At 38.1% G+C, this 19,418-nt stretch overlaps 1 protein-coding gene across 2 annotated transcripts in view; it reads left to right on the top strand.

Moving 5' to 3' along the window:
- LOC132127189 (ATP-dependent RNA helicase DHX15) overlaps positions 1-19,418 on the top strand; it is a 37,220-nt gene continuing 17,802 nt past the window's right edge. The window contains exons 1-6 of one of the 2 annotated variants that reach the window (XM_059538899.1): positions 1-24; positions 4,263-4,599; positions 6,465-6,658; positions 6,801-6,960; positions 10,011-10,229; positions 16,943-17,110. In XM_059538899.1, coding sequence (XP_059394882.1) covers positions 17-24; positions 4,263-4,599; positions 6,465-6,658; positions 6,801-6,960; positions 10,011-10,229; positions 16,943-17,110 — 1,086 coding nt within the window. In that variant the 5' untranslated portion in view covers positions 1-16. The other variant, XM_059538888.1, reaches the window with a different exon arrangement.

The following is a 19,418-nucleotide window of genomic DNA, read 5'->3' as shown; positions in this document are numbered from 1 at the left end:
TGCACTTAAAATAATAATGATGAGGTAAGTGCTTCCGGTCGCCATCTTGTCTTGTAGCCGCGCTCGAGAGAGAGAGAGCAGCGGCTGCGGTGGAGAAACCGACCAAACTCTTTTCTCTTTGGCCTTATTAATATTTATTTTACGATATGTCAAAGCGGCATCGGTTGGATTTAGGCGATGATTATTCGTCGAGCAAGAAGAGGTCCTCTGACGGGTGAGTTGAGCTGGAGGAGTGTTTTAGCAGTGAGCGGCTAGGCTGTGCTAGCATGTCCACACTCTTGTGCTGGTGTGGGTTTAATACTGCAGATAGTGACATCGTTGCTAATACATTTTGTGTATAAAAAGCTCTGTTGTGTTCCGGAGCGGTTACTGTAGCTCGCAGGAAGCGCGTAGTTTGCTCAGAATCTCGAGAGTCTTTGTGACTGACGGCTCTAGCACGTGCGCTGCTGCAGCCGGTGACGTAACGTTAGCTTTATTTACATTTCTCTCGTGTGTGTGTTGTGATGTTGTTGGAGTAGTTACTTTACACTTATGGTTTGCAGTGTGTAAAGAAGCAGACATGAAGCCTGTGTGAGGCGGTTAGGCCGCTAAATGAGCAGCGGATGATGTTGAGTGTGAATATGTTGTGTAATCGTGACTTTACCGGTGTCGGAATGTGACACACAACTAGACTCTGAAAATCTGTCCTCTAAAAACTAACGTTAACTTTAAAAAAGTAAGATTAAAATGTTTAGTGTTTGGGATGTGAGCGAGTAATTCCTGCGATCTTATGTTAGTGAGGCTGGGTTTTGGCGGCCTGCTTTGTTTATCGCTGGTTTTCCTTGACACTGTGTATATATTTTTTTTAAATATAACTTTTTTTATTTTTTTTATTAATTGTTTATTGTTTGGGTTTAATTTTAGTTATGAGTAGTACGTTAGTTCTGAATTCTAAACGAGTCGTTCTGTTATGCCGGATTTTTTAAACGATTCTATTGAATCGGTTCTCGGTTGTGTTCTGTACTATTCGTTTATCTGAGTGAATCGGTTCGGTCATCAACGTTGTGGTGCTGAGACTATCGTAAATGTTACAGATAAATAAATACCTTACGAATATGGTTTATTTATTTATTTATTTTATGCAAAACGGGAGTTTTTAGTAAAATTTGGTTAAAACATCCAAATATTATTATTTTATTTTATTTACCAAAATATGTCATTTTATTAATTTATTTGTATTGCCAAAATGTTTTCGCACTTAGTTACGTGAGTTGATGACCAAACTGGTTTCATCAGGTTTGTGAGCGAATCATTCAGACTCTTTTAAGAGCCGACTCAACTGATTCATTTAAAGAAAAATCAGATTCTTTTCAACGCACAGTATGGAATTTTTGGCCACCAGGGGTCACTCAATCAAAACAATAACATGAGACGTACTTTGATGACGTCGGGAAAGAGCCTAGGCTCATGGGAGTTGTTGTTCATTGGAACACGCGCTCTGTCGCTCCCCACATTCCTCACTCATTTTAACGGCGCTGATCCACTTGTCCGTGCGACACTTCTGTCGTGCCGCGCTCCACTATATTCCTATGGGTGACGTCACGCGACTTTGTCGCACCTGCAAAGCATTCCGGGGAGGCGGCGCTTCATTTGAAAAAGTGTTGTGCGTCAAAAAGCTGGCCGATGCCCATCTTTATGCAAATGAAGTCCGTCAAACGCGACGTGTCTATCCAATAGAAGTAGAGCATATGGAGACGGAGGGAAGTCTCTTCGCAGGTCACATCCTACTTCAAAAATGCGCGGAAACTTTCGTCGAACAGCTCCTTGGACAGCCTGAAATGTTCCCTGAACATATCGTCGTCAAGCCGGAGCTCCAACACAAGGCGGTGGTACTCCCCACACTCGCGCCGGACAACTTCACTCCGGATAGTGTGAACACAGTGCCGACGACGTGGCTTCTTCCTCCGGAGGTAGAGCAGAGCAGCTACAATGATCATTCTCTTATTCGATTCATGACTGAAATCCACAAAACACATCACTTCCTCGAACAAATGCTTTAAATAAGCAACATTTCCCGCTTGGTCAAAACCACGCCCATAGCGGCAAACAGAGGAACGCCCATCAACGTACAAATGTGGGGAGGCGTCGCGACACCACGCGACAGTCGTGTCGGACAAGTGGATCAGCGCCGTAACTGAGGCCGGCGACACACACGATGCGTGGCGCAAGCGTCTCAGCTGCGTTGCGTGTCAGTTTTTAATTCGGCTCCCATGTTAATAGGTTAGAGCTTGCAGACTGCCTGTGTGAGATGCGTGTCTCATGCTAGAAGTAGAACCGACGCCTATTTTTCACGCGACACGCGCGCGTGTTGGAAGCGTTTCCAGGCAAAATATAATAGGAAAATATGTTTATATGTAATTTTGTACACAAATACATATTAATTCATGACATTTTGATGTTTGAAAGTCTATAGGTTGACATAAATTCAGATACAAATGTAATTTAAAAAATAAATAAATAATTATCGATTTTCAAATATTGCACCTGTCAAACATAAGTCTATTTTGCCGTCAATACTGTTGACGGTGTCCTTTATCAGTAGGCTTTATATTTATGTTCAACATGAAGTATAGATATTGTTGTCATGAAGACAAGAGCCTGGTCTGTCAGCGGTCTCCCTCTATGTCACCTACAGCAGCAGCAGCAGAGACGCCACGCAGCCAGTGTGTCACCGGCCTTAGTATTTTGACAATCACGTATTTTCGAACGGAGAAATATATGAATTATGAGACCCCTATCAAATCAATATTCCATCTAGCTAGTAGTAATATATGTTAAAAAAAACACGGTTGCCTTTCGTTAATAATTATAATTAGGCTACGTTTATACTATGATATCGAACAAGATAGTGAACTGCATTTGAAGCTACTTTATCCAGCTAGATATAGAACACATGTAGATTTACATTATACTATACATGAGAGCTAGTCCATCTGCGCTTTACACAAGACATCATCGTTTCACAAAATATACGGATAGATACAGTTAGCTGAATGGATGCATACCTGTTTATTAGAATGCAAGCATCTCTCTGTAGTTTCAGCTTGTCACGAAGCTCTCTCTATCTTGGAAATGCAGCTCCAATATTTACCCATGTCTCGTTTCTTCTTCGTCCCAAAACCTTCTCAGGTCATTTATTTCACCCGTACGTTTGCGCTTCACAGAACGTGCAGGCCAAGCATAATCATGATCCATAACTAAGTTATTGATTGAGGTATAAATACGAATATAAACAATATAAATATAAAATATAATAGTCTCGATCAAGGCTAGCTACTACTTTTTCTTCTTCGTCTCGTCTTTGCTTCTGTTCACCTTTGTATTTGGCGGTTCCGCAGGAAGTTAGATAAACTAGAGGGGTCAAAGGTTATATGACGCCATAGACGGGCGACAAAACGGAAATAAAGAAACGTGCCGTGTCTTCTAATTAAACTATAATTTTCTCCGGATTTTAAAGTTCGTGGAAACTGTCGGGATAATGTAAGTACACAACAAAAAAAAAAATATAACATAGATATAGTGATATCTGCTATTTTTAAAGCAGAAAATTACATATTGTGCCTTTCAGTTTCAGGCATCGCTGTTCACTATTCAACCTAAACTACAAGCATTTATCAAAAAAAATTCTAATGCACTCATCTTTTAGTAGTAAAACTAAGGGTGAAGTAGAAGTAAAAAAATCCCGTTCATTTGCTTCACAGGAGAATTGATTTTGAACAATAAATTTAAACACTAAAACAGACTTTCAGCTCTATTACATAAAGCCGTTTGTCTGCATTATTTCAACTTCAGTAGTTATGGTGCTTGTACTTGTACTTTCAGAGTTTGTTGTCTGAAATCAATTACTGGCAGGTCAATAAGTTGCTATTAAATGGGTCTTACACATTGATAGGGAAGTCGTGGCCTAATGGTTTGAGAGTTGACTCCTAACTCTAAGGTTGTGGTTTTGAGTCTCGGGCCAGCAATACCACGACTGAGGTTTATATCATTATAGAGTGGTTGTGTATACACACACTGCCAACACACATTTTTGTTCAAACAACATGTAAAAGTGATGGAAAAAAAGATGACCCCTTTAATAAGATGTTTTGTAACCGAGTCATGCAATCGCTTGCATAAATGCATAGCGTGAATATCAAGTTCTTATGATTGTTATCAGATTGAACATGAACTTTTTGCCAGGGAACTAAATCCTTGTGTTGTTCTTGATGTCTTCCCATCAGTAAGGACCGTGACCGAGATCGGGATGAGCGGTCGAAGGATCGGGACCGAGATCGTGACCGAGATCGCGATCGAGACCGGGATCGAGACGGCAAGGCGTCCAGCGCGTCCCTCAGCTCCGTCGCACCCATCACCGGGATGCTCTCGCTCAAGCAGACGGCCATGCAGCAGCAGATCAACCCCTTCACCAACCTGCCTCACACGCCGCGCTTCTACGAGATCCTCAAGAAGAGGCTGCAGCTGCCCGTCTGGGAGTACAAGGAACGCTTTAACGACATCCTCAATCGCCATCAGAGCTTCGTGCTCGTTGGAGAGACTGGCTCTGGAAAGACCACACAGGTTAGTCCAAACAAGGGCTTTACAGCTTCTCACAGAAGACCTTGCTTTGGCCTCTGTAGCCAGAAGATCCTAGCATTCAGAGATCTGTGAGCGATGGGTATTAATTAGCGTGCTCTTCATTATCACAGAACCGTTTGTACCTCAGGTTAAAGCATATGAGTTGCAGCATGTCTCTGTGCAGATTCTCTGATTCAATCATTTTTCTCCAAGTTAAGTTCCATGACTGTGAGTTTTGGTCACTAATAACATGCTTTTAAAAAATGTCACATGCACCAACTATCTTCCCCAAATTTGTAATGATTAATTTTGTAAATCTGTTCTCAATAATATTCTGCATTTTCCACCAAAACAAAGCTCTTGAGTTGAACGTTTTTAAAGCAAAGAAATTAAAATCGCCATAGTTTTGTGATCTTATTGTTATCTAAAATATTATTGTTATTATTATTTCTATTATGTGTTTTATAGTTTTTTCTATTATTATTTTATTTAAATTGTATTTTGAATAGTATTATAGTAATGATTATTTGATTTAATTTTTCAAATAAAAACTTTTTTTTTTTAAATAAATGACCAAAACAGCAATGATAAAATAATATATATTTTTAATTATAATAATTACTTAATTCAAGTATTAATTTAGATAATAATTCAGTCAGTAGTAATTCAAGTATTTTATTATATTATTAAAATCAAGAAATGTATTACTATCGTGCTATAAAAATAAAAACTATTTAATAGTGTTGCTGTTGTTTATATATATATATATATATATATATACAGTACAGACCAAAAGTTTGGAAACATTACTATTTTTAATGTTTTTGAAAGAAGTTTCTTCTGCTCTTCAAGCCTGCATTTATTAAAAATAAAATAAAAAATTATAAAAATATATATTCTTTACTATCACTTTTTATCAATTTAACACATCCTTGCTGAATAAAAGTATTGATTTTATAAAAAAAAAGAATGAAAAAAAAATTACTGACCCCAAATTACTGACCAGTAGTGTATATTGATATTACAAAATATTTATATTTTAAAAACATAGTTTCTTTTTTTTTTTTATTTCTTTTTTTACTTTTTATTCATCAAAGTATGCTAAAAAAGTATCACATGTTCTGAAAAAAGATTAAGCAGCAGAACTGTTTCCAACTTTGATAATGAATCATCATATTAGAATGATTTCTAAAGGATCATGTGATAATGATCCTAGAAATTCAGCTTTGCATCACAGAAATAAATGATAATTTAAAGTATAATAAATTTTAAAACAATTATTTAAAATTGTAATATAATATCACAATATTACATATTTTTTTCTGTATTTTTCATCAAATAAATGCAGGCTTGATGAGCAGAAGAAATTTCTTTCAAAAACATTAAGAAATAATAATGTTTCCAAACTTTTGGTCTGTACTGTATATATGTGTGATATATATATGTATATATATATATATATATATATTCAACTGTGAATTTTTATTTATTTAATTTTAATAATAAAGTATTGAGAGTAATAACCGTAATTGTTCCTATTATTATTAATATTATTATTGTTGCATCGTCATATTGAATGGGAGGAAATGTTTAAATATTTTTTTTTGTCCTTAGCTTATCACAATTTTGAATATTAGTCCTTTGCATTTCAAATATTTCCCTGCTCTCCTTTCTTGTATTTTAAATTATGCTGTCTGCTTACAGGCTCCGGCAACCAAAGCTGGTGTGTCCTTTTTCACAACCCTCCCAAGAGGCATTCTGACGAATTTAAGACTGACACCATGTTAACAAATGTTGTTCTTCATTTGTTCAAGGGAAGAGCAGAGAAACACAGTGAAGCGCATTAATGAACCGGTCGTGTTTTCCAGATCCCTCAGTGGTGTGTGGACATGGTGAGGGCCCTCCCGGGGCCCAAGCGCGGCGTGGCTTGTACACAGCCTCGTAGGGTGGCAGCCATGAGCGTGGCTCAGAGAGTGGCTGATGAAATGGACGTCATGCTGGGGCAGGAGGTCGGATACTCCATCAGATTTGAGGACTGTAGCTCTGCGAAGACCATACTGAAGTAAGTAGCAGTTCTGGAAGAGAACAAAGGTTTAGACAAGCAATGTGTCTGTGGTTTTTCACGATGAGTCCTAGTGTAGGTACTTTTGGACAAATGACATCTGAGATAAAGATGAGTGAATAAACGTGTCTTGTGTTTACAGATATATGACAGATGGTATGTTGCTCCGCGAGGCTATGAACGACCCGCTGCTGGAGCGATACGGTGTCATTATTCTGGATGAGGCTCACGAGCGCACCTTAGCCACAGATATACTGATGGGCGTCCTCAAAGAAGTGGTTCGGCAGAGATCCGACCTTAAGGTACGTCATGCTGATCGTATGCTTGCACCACCTTGTGGTTGTTGTTTATTCTTATAAACTGAAGGACATGAGGGGAAGAATGTTTAGGTCTGCATGAAATGAAAATTCGCCTTATTTTTCTACATGCATCTTGATGATCTTCTTGCAAACAATTCATCCATGCATTTCATTTTTGTTTTGTTTTACCATAATGTTTAATAGATTGCATTCAGTTATTCCTCCATCCAATCAACAACAACTGATTGATAAAATAAACTTCCTGCCCTATATATATATATATATATATATATATATATATATATATATATATATATATATATATATATATATATATATGTATGTGTGTGTGTGTGTGTGTGTGTGTATTGTTTTACTTTTTACAATCTTCAGTTACTTCAGTTTCATCACAACTTTAGAGAGAAAGTTAGGCACTTTATAGTCATTTTTTAATATGTACGTACAATGTACTTAATTGCAACAACTGAATAATAACTAGGTACTAATCTTGAACTTGCACCTAAACCCATGTTGTAACCTTACATTAGTCAGTTTTTTCTTTGATAAGTACACTAAGTTAACCCCAAATTCTTAAATTCAGTGGAAATGAACTAATTGTGCTTGAAATAAATCCTGATGTGAGGAAAAAACATAATCTCTGTTTTGAGAATCGTTGGAATCAAGTCATCTATACAAGATGCAGAATAGGACATTCAAAAATTACACATCAATTTTCACTCTCAGGATCCTCCAAAATTCATCAGAATTCATACCCTTCTAGATTGTATTACATCTGCCCCTGTGAGAAACCTTTTTTATTCTGTTGATGCTTTTGAAAAAGTTTTTAATCAAGTGAATCCGAACATGGTTCTAAGATTTCTAGAAGAAATACATTTTAAACATCTTTTCTAGTCTTCCTTTGATTGATTGCACTTTATTCTCACCATGAATATAGCCTTAGAAGCTGGTATGGCGTTTAAAAGAAAAGAAAGAAAGAAAGAATTGAACTAATGGAAAAATCGTGTAGCATTAGCATTGCGTGCATTTGAGGGAACTAAAGTGTAAGGTCTATTTGATCAGTTGAAAACATTTGACTTTTAAAAGCGGTTTAAATGTTTATTACAGGGTTTCTGCTGGTCTTACAAAGTTTTTATTTGCCTTTCCAAAAATTAAGGCCTTAAGATCTCAAATGGGAGCAGAAAGTCTTAAAGTTTTGGCGTTAAATGTTGCATACACTGCAAAAAAAAAAATTTCACCCTCAGATTTTGTCTTTCCAGTATAAATACATAAACAGCCTTAAATCAAGATACATATATTTGAGTCAAAATTATAAAAAGGTCTTTGTTGTCTGAGAAATTGATCAAAATTAAATTAATTTATGCTTAAAATGAGCACAGATGTCCCTTAGTAGGGTTTGAAAACTTGTTTCCCGTTGAATTAAGTAGATTTTTCTGAACTCATTGGCAGGTGTTTGGTCTTGCGAATCATAAACACTTAATTTTGTTAAATTTTCTCAGAAAGCAAGACATCTATGTTTTGTGTAATTTTGCCTCTCAAGTACATGTATCTTGATTTAGATTTTTCTTTATAATTGTTCTTAATTGGTCTATAAAAGGTCTTGAAAAATTCTTAAATTTACCTTCATAACGCCTGCAGAAGCTCTCATAGATTTTGTTCCTGGATGTCCAGGTTTCATTTCATAAACAGCTGTTTTAACCACTAGTTGTGGAGGTGAATTTGTAAAGCAAAATAATATGCACATTAACAATCAAATAATTGGGTTTTATGAATATACAATGAATAAGGTGAAATTTTCCGAAAACTGAGTATTTTGGAATGTGAATATTGTGTGCATATAGGGCTGTCGCGGTTAAGAAATTTCCCCTGTGGTTATTATGGGTGGCTCAATAGCGCGATATGCGGTATTACCGCCGTTGTTTTTTTTTTTTTTTTTTTTTACATAATTTATCCTGATTTTGCTGTATACAAAGCTCTATCGTTGAGTTATGTAGCATATATTGTTGCTTTTTTTAACTGACAGAGACGTTTTAAAACATTTTTATTTATTGTTAAATGCCAAACAGCAACAAGAACATGCGTTTTCCAATATATATATTTTTTTTAAGAAATCAAGTTCTAACATGTATTACATGTATGTGCGCGCGACTTTGGACAGCAGCGGAAATCTAGACTGATTATCGCGTCACCACTGGCCCACCAGGACAGTGGATTCGCGCTGGAGTCGATGCACTCCTCATGCAGATAGCGCGTGTGAGCTCGTTATCTGCTCACGCTCTCTTGGGTATGGGCACTGACGCAGAGGTTATCGCGACAGCCCTATGTGCATATGCATATATTTGACTTCCATATGCACATTAGCAATCATCCCTTTGATGTTGGAATGAATAACTGTTTATGTAACGGAGAAGAGAGAAAAGCTAACTAGTGACTCATTCAGTTTTGAAGCCAGATCATGCTGAGCCAGGAGAAATTGTTCTCTTAACATGCAAATAATTCTGCGAGCGTGTGGACTGTCGCCGATGAAGCCGCTCACACACCTGACAGCTGCGTGTCCGTTTGTTTGAAGACTAGCGTTAGAAATGCACAGACAGTCACTTTAGTGGACGTAAAGCTTCTGCTGCTGGGTCAGCCCATTTGAGAGCCATCAGCCCAAGGAGAGCAGAAGCACAGCCAGTTTTATGGCTGAAATATGCTGGAGCGAATCTCAGATGGGTAATGACTACTTGTTGTCAGGAACAAATCAAAGGTTATAAATGTGTTCAGAGACTGTTAAATAAGGTGTAGGTGACTCCCAAGTGATCCCTCAGCCCAGTGTCCCCATGCAGCTTTAAAGTTTAATATGCTGCAAGGCCAATTATAACGCGTCATGAGGTGGAAAGGTGGTGGGTGGACCTCAGAACGACTCTTTAATCGGCTTTTTCTTTGATTACAATTATAATATTCCCAGATAGAATGAGATGTGCTTGCTTACCGAATGATGTGTTAAATGGTGACTGTTCAAAAGCCAACCTAGTCTATTTATTTCTCCCCAGGTCATCGTAATGAGCGCCACTCTGGATGCTGGGAAGTTCCAGGTTTATTTCGACAGCTGCCCATTGCTCACCATTCCTGGCCGGACGCATCCCGTGGAGATCTTCTACACGCCCGAGCCGGAGAGAGACTACCTGGAAGCGGCCATTCGCACGGTCATCCAGATCCACATGTGTGAGGAAGATGAGGGAGATGTGCTGCTCTTCCTCACCGGACAGGAGGTAATGCCTCCTATGAATAGGGTTCATGCAGAGAGTGCTTGATTTTAACTAGGAATGTCAACGTTAACGCATTCAATTCATTTTACAACCCTTAAACTGTTACGCAATAACATAATTTAATGCAATGAACACAAAATTACTGATGCACAATTTATATTCTGACCCTTTAGCCAATTTTGCTTCTCTGCTTGCGATCAGATCCCGGAAAGTTTAAAGTCCAATGATCCAGTAAGCGAATGCATTCAAACAATCCATCCAAAACGGCGCTAATATAAAGGAAATCAGGCTGATTCCATCAGAGATTGCAGAGAGAACAGACTCGCGTTGCATTTTCAATCAATTATTCATTCCAGTGTGTTTGGATTTTAAAAACGAGCTCTGTCATGTTCTTTGATTTTCTCTGAAGAGCGCGAGCCCTCACAAGTACAGACCTAATGGATTGTCAACATCCCACTGCTGTATGGCCAGTTGAGACTAGTGGTCGACCCGATTAATCGGCAAAACCGATATAGCAGCCGATATTTGGCATTTTTGTAAATATCGGCATTGGCTGATAAGATTTCTGCTTGGCCAATGTGTTTGAGGTGGGACTTTTTGATGGTGCTACAGCGGCAGTGCCAGAGCACACAAAGTGCTCACACTCTCTGTCTTGGTGGTCGTCATTATTAACAGTTCTGTCTAATAATCAGATAGAACGTTAAACAAAGGAATTACAGAAAGTATTACCGTATTTTCCGCATGATAAGGCACACTTAAAGCCTTTAATGTTTTCAAAAAACGACAGTGCGCGTTATAATCCGGAGCGCGTTATATATGGATCAAGGCACTCTGTCAAAATGTTGACATTCACAGCTCCATCTAGTGGATGCATAACGTAAACCCAGTCAAACGTTTGACTGCAGTATCTTCTATTCTATGCGCCTTATAATCCGGTGCGCCCTATATATGAAAACAGTTCTAAAATAGGCCATTCATTGAAGGTGCGCCTTATAAGTGCAGAAATTACGGTATACGTATTATAACGATTGCTTTTATATTAGGCTTATTAGTTCTAGAAAGGCAAACATTATACTACATTCTCGTTTGCAGTCAGCATTAAGCAAATACACATTTATATAATTTAAACAAATCTTTGAATGACTAATGAATATTTAATATCACAAACCTTGCAAACTTAGTCGAATCCAGCTGTGAAATCTTGTGAAGTGTGATGTGTATTCAGCATATCGGTTAACCAATAGTTGAGACACAAAATTAGCTTTCTCGAACTGGATAACCAGTGTCTTGCTAGTAAAGCTTTGATGGATGAAGACTGCAATTAAGGTTACGACGATTGCGGTGGCGTACAGGAGCCGTACACTGTGTATGAGTGCACGACACACTGATCACACATTGTATTTATGCACAGGCACAGACATTGCTTCCACACACATTGACGATAATTTTTTGATTAGTCATTTGTATGTTGCTGTGTTTGTAGTACTGAATAGATCAGTGTAATGGAGTAGATGAATGCAGTCAGCAGGCCGTTTTTTTTTTTTTTTGGCATCTCCATGTGGTTGTATCACAATGTGACTTCTTGAAAATGTAAAAAATAAAAGCTCTTTGCTCTTGCACTATACACATAGTAGGAATGGAACTGTTCGTGGAAAAAATCGAAACTAAATGTTCTCCACACACGGTTCGGCAGGGTTCGGCTAATATGTTTCTATTGATTGATGCGCGTTTTAGCTTCACACTACATTACTACAGCAATTTAAAAAAAAAACTTGGACAAACCATTCACGCGTGTTCTATGTTAATGGTGTATGCTGGCTTATGAGCAATTATTCCATCATCACCCGGGTGCTGAGGTGTACGCGCACAGGTGAGACCTGAACAGCACACGTTAATATCTGCATTTCAGCTAAACGTATTTAAGCTTTGCCAGTTTAAACATTTAAAGATCCAGAGGATGCGTGTGAGAAGATTTGCACGTGCGCTCATCCGAAGCGTGCAAACCCTCAGAACGTGTGTAGATATAAAGCTCTCTCTGAAGTATTGTGCTTAAATGGACAAATTCACACAAACGTTGTCAAAATTCCTGTCTTGTTAAGTATCCTACAGTAGTCATAGCCGTCTGAACGTAGGTCTACTGTATCAGTGCATTCTCTTAAAGTGACCGCACTTTCTTAATATTAAACAAACCGCGACAACAAAGAAATCACTCACTGATCTTGATTGAATAGCTGTTGTAACTTTAATAAAGATTAATCTTTAATTTATACAGTCAAATATGTGATGCTGTTTTACATTTCATTACTTTATTAAATTTTTTGAATCTAAAAACTAGTGTTAGACTAATGTTAAATCTGAAAATCACTGTTTATTTTATTTGTATCTTTACTCCATTTATTTATTTATTTGTGCTGTTTATTTGTGCTTGTAGTTAGATTATTTACAGTATAGTTATAGTTAGTTATATTTTACAGTATAGTTTTTGCCTAAACATAGCACATAATGAATCATATAGAAACTGTGACTATTAAACCGTGATACAAACCGAATTGCAAGATGAGTCTTTCCACCGCAACACATAGGCTACTAAACAATTTTGCTTTATATATATACATATATACATACAAAATATGATTGTGGTTTTGCGCAGCTTGTCAGTGAACAAGGGCTCTGTGTAATAAACGCTGCTAAATGTGAACACGCAGGTGATGGAGGTTTACCGCTGATTACAGAACCGGCTTTACTGACAAGATGCGCATTAAATATCGTATGCGATTTATCGTGCAGCCCTAAAATGCGTTTATATATATATAAACTGTGAGTACTTTATTTTGGTTCTGTGTGTGTGTGTGTGTGTGGCTTTATGACTTCACATTCAAGATGCTCATTATGAGCCACATTTGTCATTTGTGACATTTTTCAAGCTGCCTCACACACAACTGTTAAATAGTGCAGAAGAGATCAATGCTTAGATTGATAATGGCCATGAACACAGCTGGCCTTGGCGCAAAGACAAAAGCCTGTGAGAGATGGCAGAGAATGACCCAGATTCAGCCCTGAAATTAAGCCATTTATTATTTTACGTCTCCTTCAACCAGTGCTCACCTGAGCGCAGTGGAGGCTCAGGGACCCACCCAGATGATGAATACGTTCACAGATGGAGAATCACCAGTGTTCCCCACATATTTCTTCTGTTCCTTTTCTCCTTTTGCTAAGATCAAAGAAAAAAAAAAGCTTAATTTTCTTGGATGCATTACATAAAAGTAATAATAAGGATGCCAGAAAAATCATGCAAATTGCAGCAATCCTACAATTCAGTCGATTTGAAATTGCATTCAAAGCAGGCTAGAAAAATGAACAAACAGTCTAACTGAACACAGTCCTTTGCAAAGAGAAGTCATATCTTCGCACCATTCACCTAATCGGATAATTTGACACCCTATTTATTAATGGAAGACTCCCGTCATTAGTTTCTCCAGTGGGAGTCTTTATCGCAAACAGACTGACTCTGTTTGCACTTTTGATATGTTTGTGTGCATTTTCTGTGCTGCTAGTGTTTCAGAAGTAATTGAAAAATTAATGACTGTTTTAAACTCGCCCATCTACCATTTTCTGCCAAACCCATAGTCCTGCCCCGAACTCACACCATTGGTTGACCACTTCATTTTTGTGTCAGGCAACAGAGCAATGTTAAAATCATCAGTGCTTACACAGAATATTGACCTACATATGGCATTCTGAAAGGTGCTGTATGTATTTTTTGGACTATACCGAAGAGTAAAAATACCGTATGTTTGCAGATATTTAGGAAACATGCCAAGTTCAATGTGTGCACTGATAAATCAACACACAAACTTGCCGTGTAAGGCTCATCTCCTTCCATTTTCAATTTTGCTCATTCTGATTGCAAAATATCGACAAAAATACAATGTAATTCAAAGGGAAGCAAAACTGTTTGATGACCAACATTTGCAGAAAGTCATGAGAAACTACATGGCTTTGTAGTACCAGATCTTTCTTAATGCATATTCGCTTGTTAATGTGCTTTTAATTGGGTTAATGGAGTTCATACAGACTTGGCCAGTTCAAATGGTGCAGTGCTTCACATCTTAAGCATGTGATGAGACTAATGATCACAGTAGTGGAGTTGGCCATTGTATTTCACCCATTTAAAGAATGATTGAATATGCTAAAAGTCTATGAAGGTGCCTCATTTTAGTTGAGCAGTTTATTCTGTTTGTCCACTTCGTTTTAGCTTCTTTATCTTTTCCTGGTTCCTGCTAATGCATCGAAACTCTGCAGAAGAAATGGATGACTTAACTCTATAGGCTTTCCGCAAACAGCAATTAGTTTTAAACCACACAATCTTTCAAAAAGAACAAAAAACACGCTGATACAGTTGCGGTTATTTGTTCAACTTTGCTCGTTCAAATCAGGCCTAAATTACCACTGATTAAGATTAGTTTTCTCCTTTAGATCTGTGCCAGCTCATTTGCATCTGCAGCATGTAGATAAAAGCGTCAATTTAAAATATTTTCCTCCAGTATTGTATCATGCCTCTGTGAGAAGCGAGGGTCTCGATTTGGCATCCTGCTCCAGGTGCAGGCTCTTCTGCTTTGGCACAGCCGCGTGTCCCTCTCTCCCCGGTGCCTTGGCAGCACAGATAGCAGTCCTCCTGACAGCTGCCGCTTCCCAAGGGCTGATGGACTATTAATACTTTGGCTAATTTGATCAATCCATTCAGATTTGCCTTGTCCTGCTCCGTTGTGGCAGAGCTTTGATTAAGATGCACATGGCCACCGGCACCATTTTCTGCGCATATTGTGCCCCAGGGAGCGATTCGGCGCGTGCACGGACTACCGTGTCTGGGATATCAGCATGCTTATGAGCTTTAATGCTTTTATGGGTAAATGATCAGCTATGGCTGCTTAGATACCCAGTGAAAAGGGTCTCAAGTGAAAAACTTTTAGGGCCTTTCGATGTCGCAGTGCATGTCATGATATCGATAAATGCTTTATTACAACAGCCTGAAGTTTTTCTAGAGATTTACCATTTATCTCTTTCCTGCTCAAGTCGCAGTGCACACTTTGGTCTGAGGATGGCGGTACTGCATAAGCTTTGACTTCCAAATCCGTAGGACTGTGCCACTTGTCATGAGTGCAGTGTGCTCATGCATGAAGAAAAGACAAAGCTTTGCAGTAAATACTAAGCATTCTTCATTTGTGTCAGAGTGCATATTTCTCTTGACTTGTGAGAGAAGGCATTTAGTGAACACTGGTTATGGTAGTCTAGATGAACTTTTTGACATTTTCTTTTGTGAAGTGCGTGCTTAAGTCTGCACTACAGTATGTGCTTTATAAAACCCATTCGAGCTGCTCAAATCTCTTATTTTCGGTGATGACTGGCACGTAGTTCTAGATCTCAAGCCACAGTGTTTGTAGCGTTCAGCTTCACTTAAATGATCTGTAATGATTTGCTTCTAGTTATGCATCATTGCAGCTTTCTCATCTCACATTAGCTCTACTACATTGCCATCTGGAATAATAAAGCGTGTGTGTGAATGTACACGTGCCCTTGTGACTGCCGCGGATGGCACAGCCATAGGGATCTTACCCAAGCACCACACACGCCTTGCACTCCAGCTTTCGTTTTCTCACTCTGTTGACACGACTGGCACGTCAAGTGTACCACAACTCAGCCACCCGAGCCTTGGTGGTGCTGGTGTTTCCAGAATGGGGGAATTGATCCAGCAGTTAATGATGTTTGTAAAAGTGGCTAACATGGAGCTTAATGGGTAGCTGATCCAAAATCAGTTGATGTGAGGAAGTTGGACAAAGAGAGGGTGGATTTACACAACCCACTGATTTGGAGCTTATGAAAGCAAATTAATATAATTCTTGTTTTTTAACATACCCAATGCTTCCTGTTTTTAAAGGGAAAGGTTGAACAAAATGACAATTCTGTTGTCAGTATGTCGATCCCAACCTTTATGACTTCCTTGGTTCCATGGAACATAAAGACGTTGTTTAAACTTTAAGTCAGTGGGGTCTGAACAACATTGGACCCTATTGGCATTTGCTCCATGGACAAAAATAGTTGAAACATCCCTAAAAGCATGTTCTAGTTTATATTTGGTGGCTTTTGCGTCCAAATGGAAATCTGGAGGAAATAACTTGTCATTCTAGACTGAACTTTCATAAAATAACCAAGATTCTTTGGAAAAACATGACATCTCTAGAAAATATTACGTTGCTTCTTGCAGGTTTCGGGACACTTTTATTAGTAAATGTCCAATGAGCCAAAAACTTTATTAGTTTCCAAATCCTGCACAATGTTAAAAGTGTTTTTAGCTCATAGCCTAGTAATTTGCAAAGAACTGTGCATAAATAAGTCTAATCTGCCTTGTAATCATAATACATGTGAAAAGGAATAAGTTGTTGGCGTTTTACTGCCACCAGTGTTTATTCCAGCTGGAACCTGCAGAGAATTGTATGTATTAGTATGTTTTTGGACACACATTTTTCCAACGAGCTTAGTTTGTGTTTTAAAAAGTTGTCCTTGGCAAATGTCAGCCATTCATTCCTTGTATTATGTTGCAGTTCCTAATTCTATTGAATTTACTTGCTAAAAATGTATTTTGGTACTCGCCAGGCATTAATTCGTTGCACCTGATTCTTGGTCTGTGGTCTCTAACATAAGTCTTTTTTACCTTCTAGGAAATCGATGAAGCCTGCAAACGGATCAAACGTGAGATTGACGATCTCGGCCCTGATGTTGGCGACATCAAAATCATCCCGCTGTACTCCACACTTCCACCACAGCAACAGCAGAGGATCTTCGAGCCGCCTCCACCCCGCAAACCCAGCGGAGCCATAGGCAGGAAGGTAAAGATTAACATTGTTCATATGTCTCAATACATCGTGATCATCACAAGATATTAAGAGGGTTAAACCGCAACAAATACAGAATTCCTAGAAGGATGTCGCTATTTATCACTATAATGTGGTTTGGTTCAAGAGATACTTCAAAGTCTTTGATAGAATATTCCACAGACAAAAGTTCTAATCCTATAAAGACCCGTTCACACTGAATGTGTTTTTCCATTCCAATGTGTTTTTTTTTTTTTCAGCTTCTCGCACATGGCATCACATTTTTAAGCCGCTCCTCAGTGTCGGTTCAAGAACTTTGAGCCAATCAAAAGATCCCAGAGGCGGAGCAAGTGTTTCAAGCTTTTGTTTACAGTAGCACTTTGGGATGGAAACTTTTTTTTATTTGAGAGCAACATGTTGAAGGAGGCATTCTGTGCTGCACTTCACTCCTAAACGCTGCATCTCATGTTTGTAGATACAGAGACATTCGGTGTGAATGGCCTTAAGACTGTGATTCATCTTTCAAACTCAAATTTTAGGATTCTCTCTTTTTTGTCCATGCATTAAAAGTCCACTCATGCAAAACTTCTAATTCATTAAAACTACATGTAGCTATTGTAAAAGTAGTGAACATTTTATATTTATTTTTAACTACTCCTTTCACCTTATTCCAGTGAAGTATGGTATCAAACAATCAAAATATTGATGTGATTGTCTCCGCACAGCTATAGTAACCTCTTCAGTCCATTTAAAGAAAGATGATGATGATGAGAGAATGACTCAAAGTCTGTCAGTAGTGGGAAGGATGAGGAGCAAGGAATGGTGGAAATAAGGTTTTCTTTTTTCTCTCCTTCCTTCCTTTAGCTTTGGTAAAGCTATGACTCATAGCATATGCTGCCTTTGTCAGCATATGATTCTTTTCTCTAATTCTGGAAAGGAAAATTACTCATCCTTCGATGGTTTGAAAAGTGTTGGAGCAGTAATGTTTTTCTCGAGTCGGCTTTTTGACGGTTTGCTGTTCTGCTTCCTGACTTGAATATGGTCGTTTGGCATTTTTGGCGTATTGGCTTTGAAAAAATGAAACTCACTTGATGTTTTATCAGAGCTCATCCACTGTAAAGTGTCTTTCATCATCTGTCATCTGTTACTCTTAGCAGGAGGTTGTGCAGACGCAATCGCTCTTGTTTTCTCTACTCCTATTTCACTTCTTCGTCCCTCAAACAAGCCTGATGACTCCTGCGTGACTGGCCAAAGATCTCACAGAATATCACATCTGATCAGTGGCTATGAGTTTGCAAACATTTAGCTGAGCATCTGATGAGGAGCTGATTGAGTCATCGCTCCCCTACAGAATCAGTTCCCGCTTGTCATTATTGCCAGACAGAGATTTCTGATGTCCTAATGAACGAATGCAAGCGTTCACTGAACTGCACATTTCCGCATTCTTGTTCCTTCAACATGATGGCTCTATTTGTAGCTGCAACGAAGGCTTAGTTGCTGCCTGGTTTGTGTCTTGATGTACCGAGCAGCATCAGCATCCTCCTGCTTCACATATCAAGTATCTGCCTCCTCCATCCCCCTTCACTAGGGCATTGTGTCATTTCATCTCTCCGCTGACCACTTCCCTGTTTAAAGAGGCTCTGGGTTTCTCAGAGGTTTGATTACTCGTAAGCCCGGGCATAAGCTGCTTCAGAAGTTCAAACATCCGCCGCTGTTTGCGCTGTTCAGAAGAAAATGAAAGTGGACATGGATGCACAGGGGCTGATGTGAATATGCTGCAACCCCCGTGACGCAAACAAATGTTGGGAACTGAGAACTGCTTATTATTCAGAATCATTCTGTTTGATTAAAACAAGGAAACCGACTGTTCACAACAATTTATTTTTGAAAATATGTAATGATATATATATATATATATATATATATATATATATATATATATATATATATATATATATTTTTTTTTTTTTTTTTGTTAAGCTCGGATTAACTAGTAACAGGGTAATGAATGATGGTTCTCTACTTTCCTTGCGCTCAAAAAAAGTTTATTATATTAAGAATCTTCTATGCAATTAGTTTAGATCCACAATACATCGCCAACTTGAACTAACCAGTCTTCATTTTGTCATTGAGATCATAGTTGTGTTTTATTAATATTTTGAAAAAATAATTATATTTAAATTTTTGCATTTTTATTCGTTTTTAATATCTATTTAATTTATTAATTTGTATAGCAGTTTGTTAATTTTAGAACCTCAAGCTAGACTAAATGAAAATAAAACATGTTGCCTTTGTACATTTTTATTTCCGTTAACATTTAGTA

Source organism: Carassius carassius, chromosome 3, assembly GCF_963082965.1.
Source record: "Carassius carassius chromosome 3, fCarCar2.1, whole genome shotgun sequence".
In the NCBI taxonomy this organism is placed as follows: domain Eukaryota; kingdom Metazoa; phylum Chordata; class Actinopteri; order Cypriniformes; family Cyprinidae; genus Carassius; species Carassius carassius.
The sequence above is the reverse complement of the archived record's forward strand: the minus strand, read 5'-3'. Positions and strand labels throughout refer to the sequence as shown.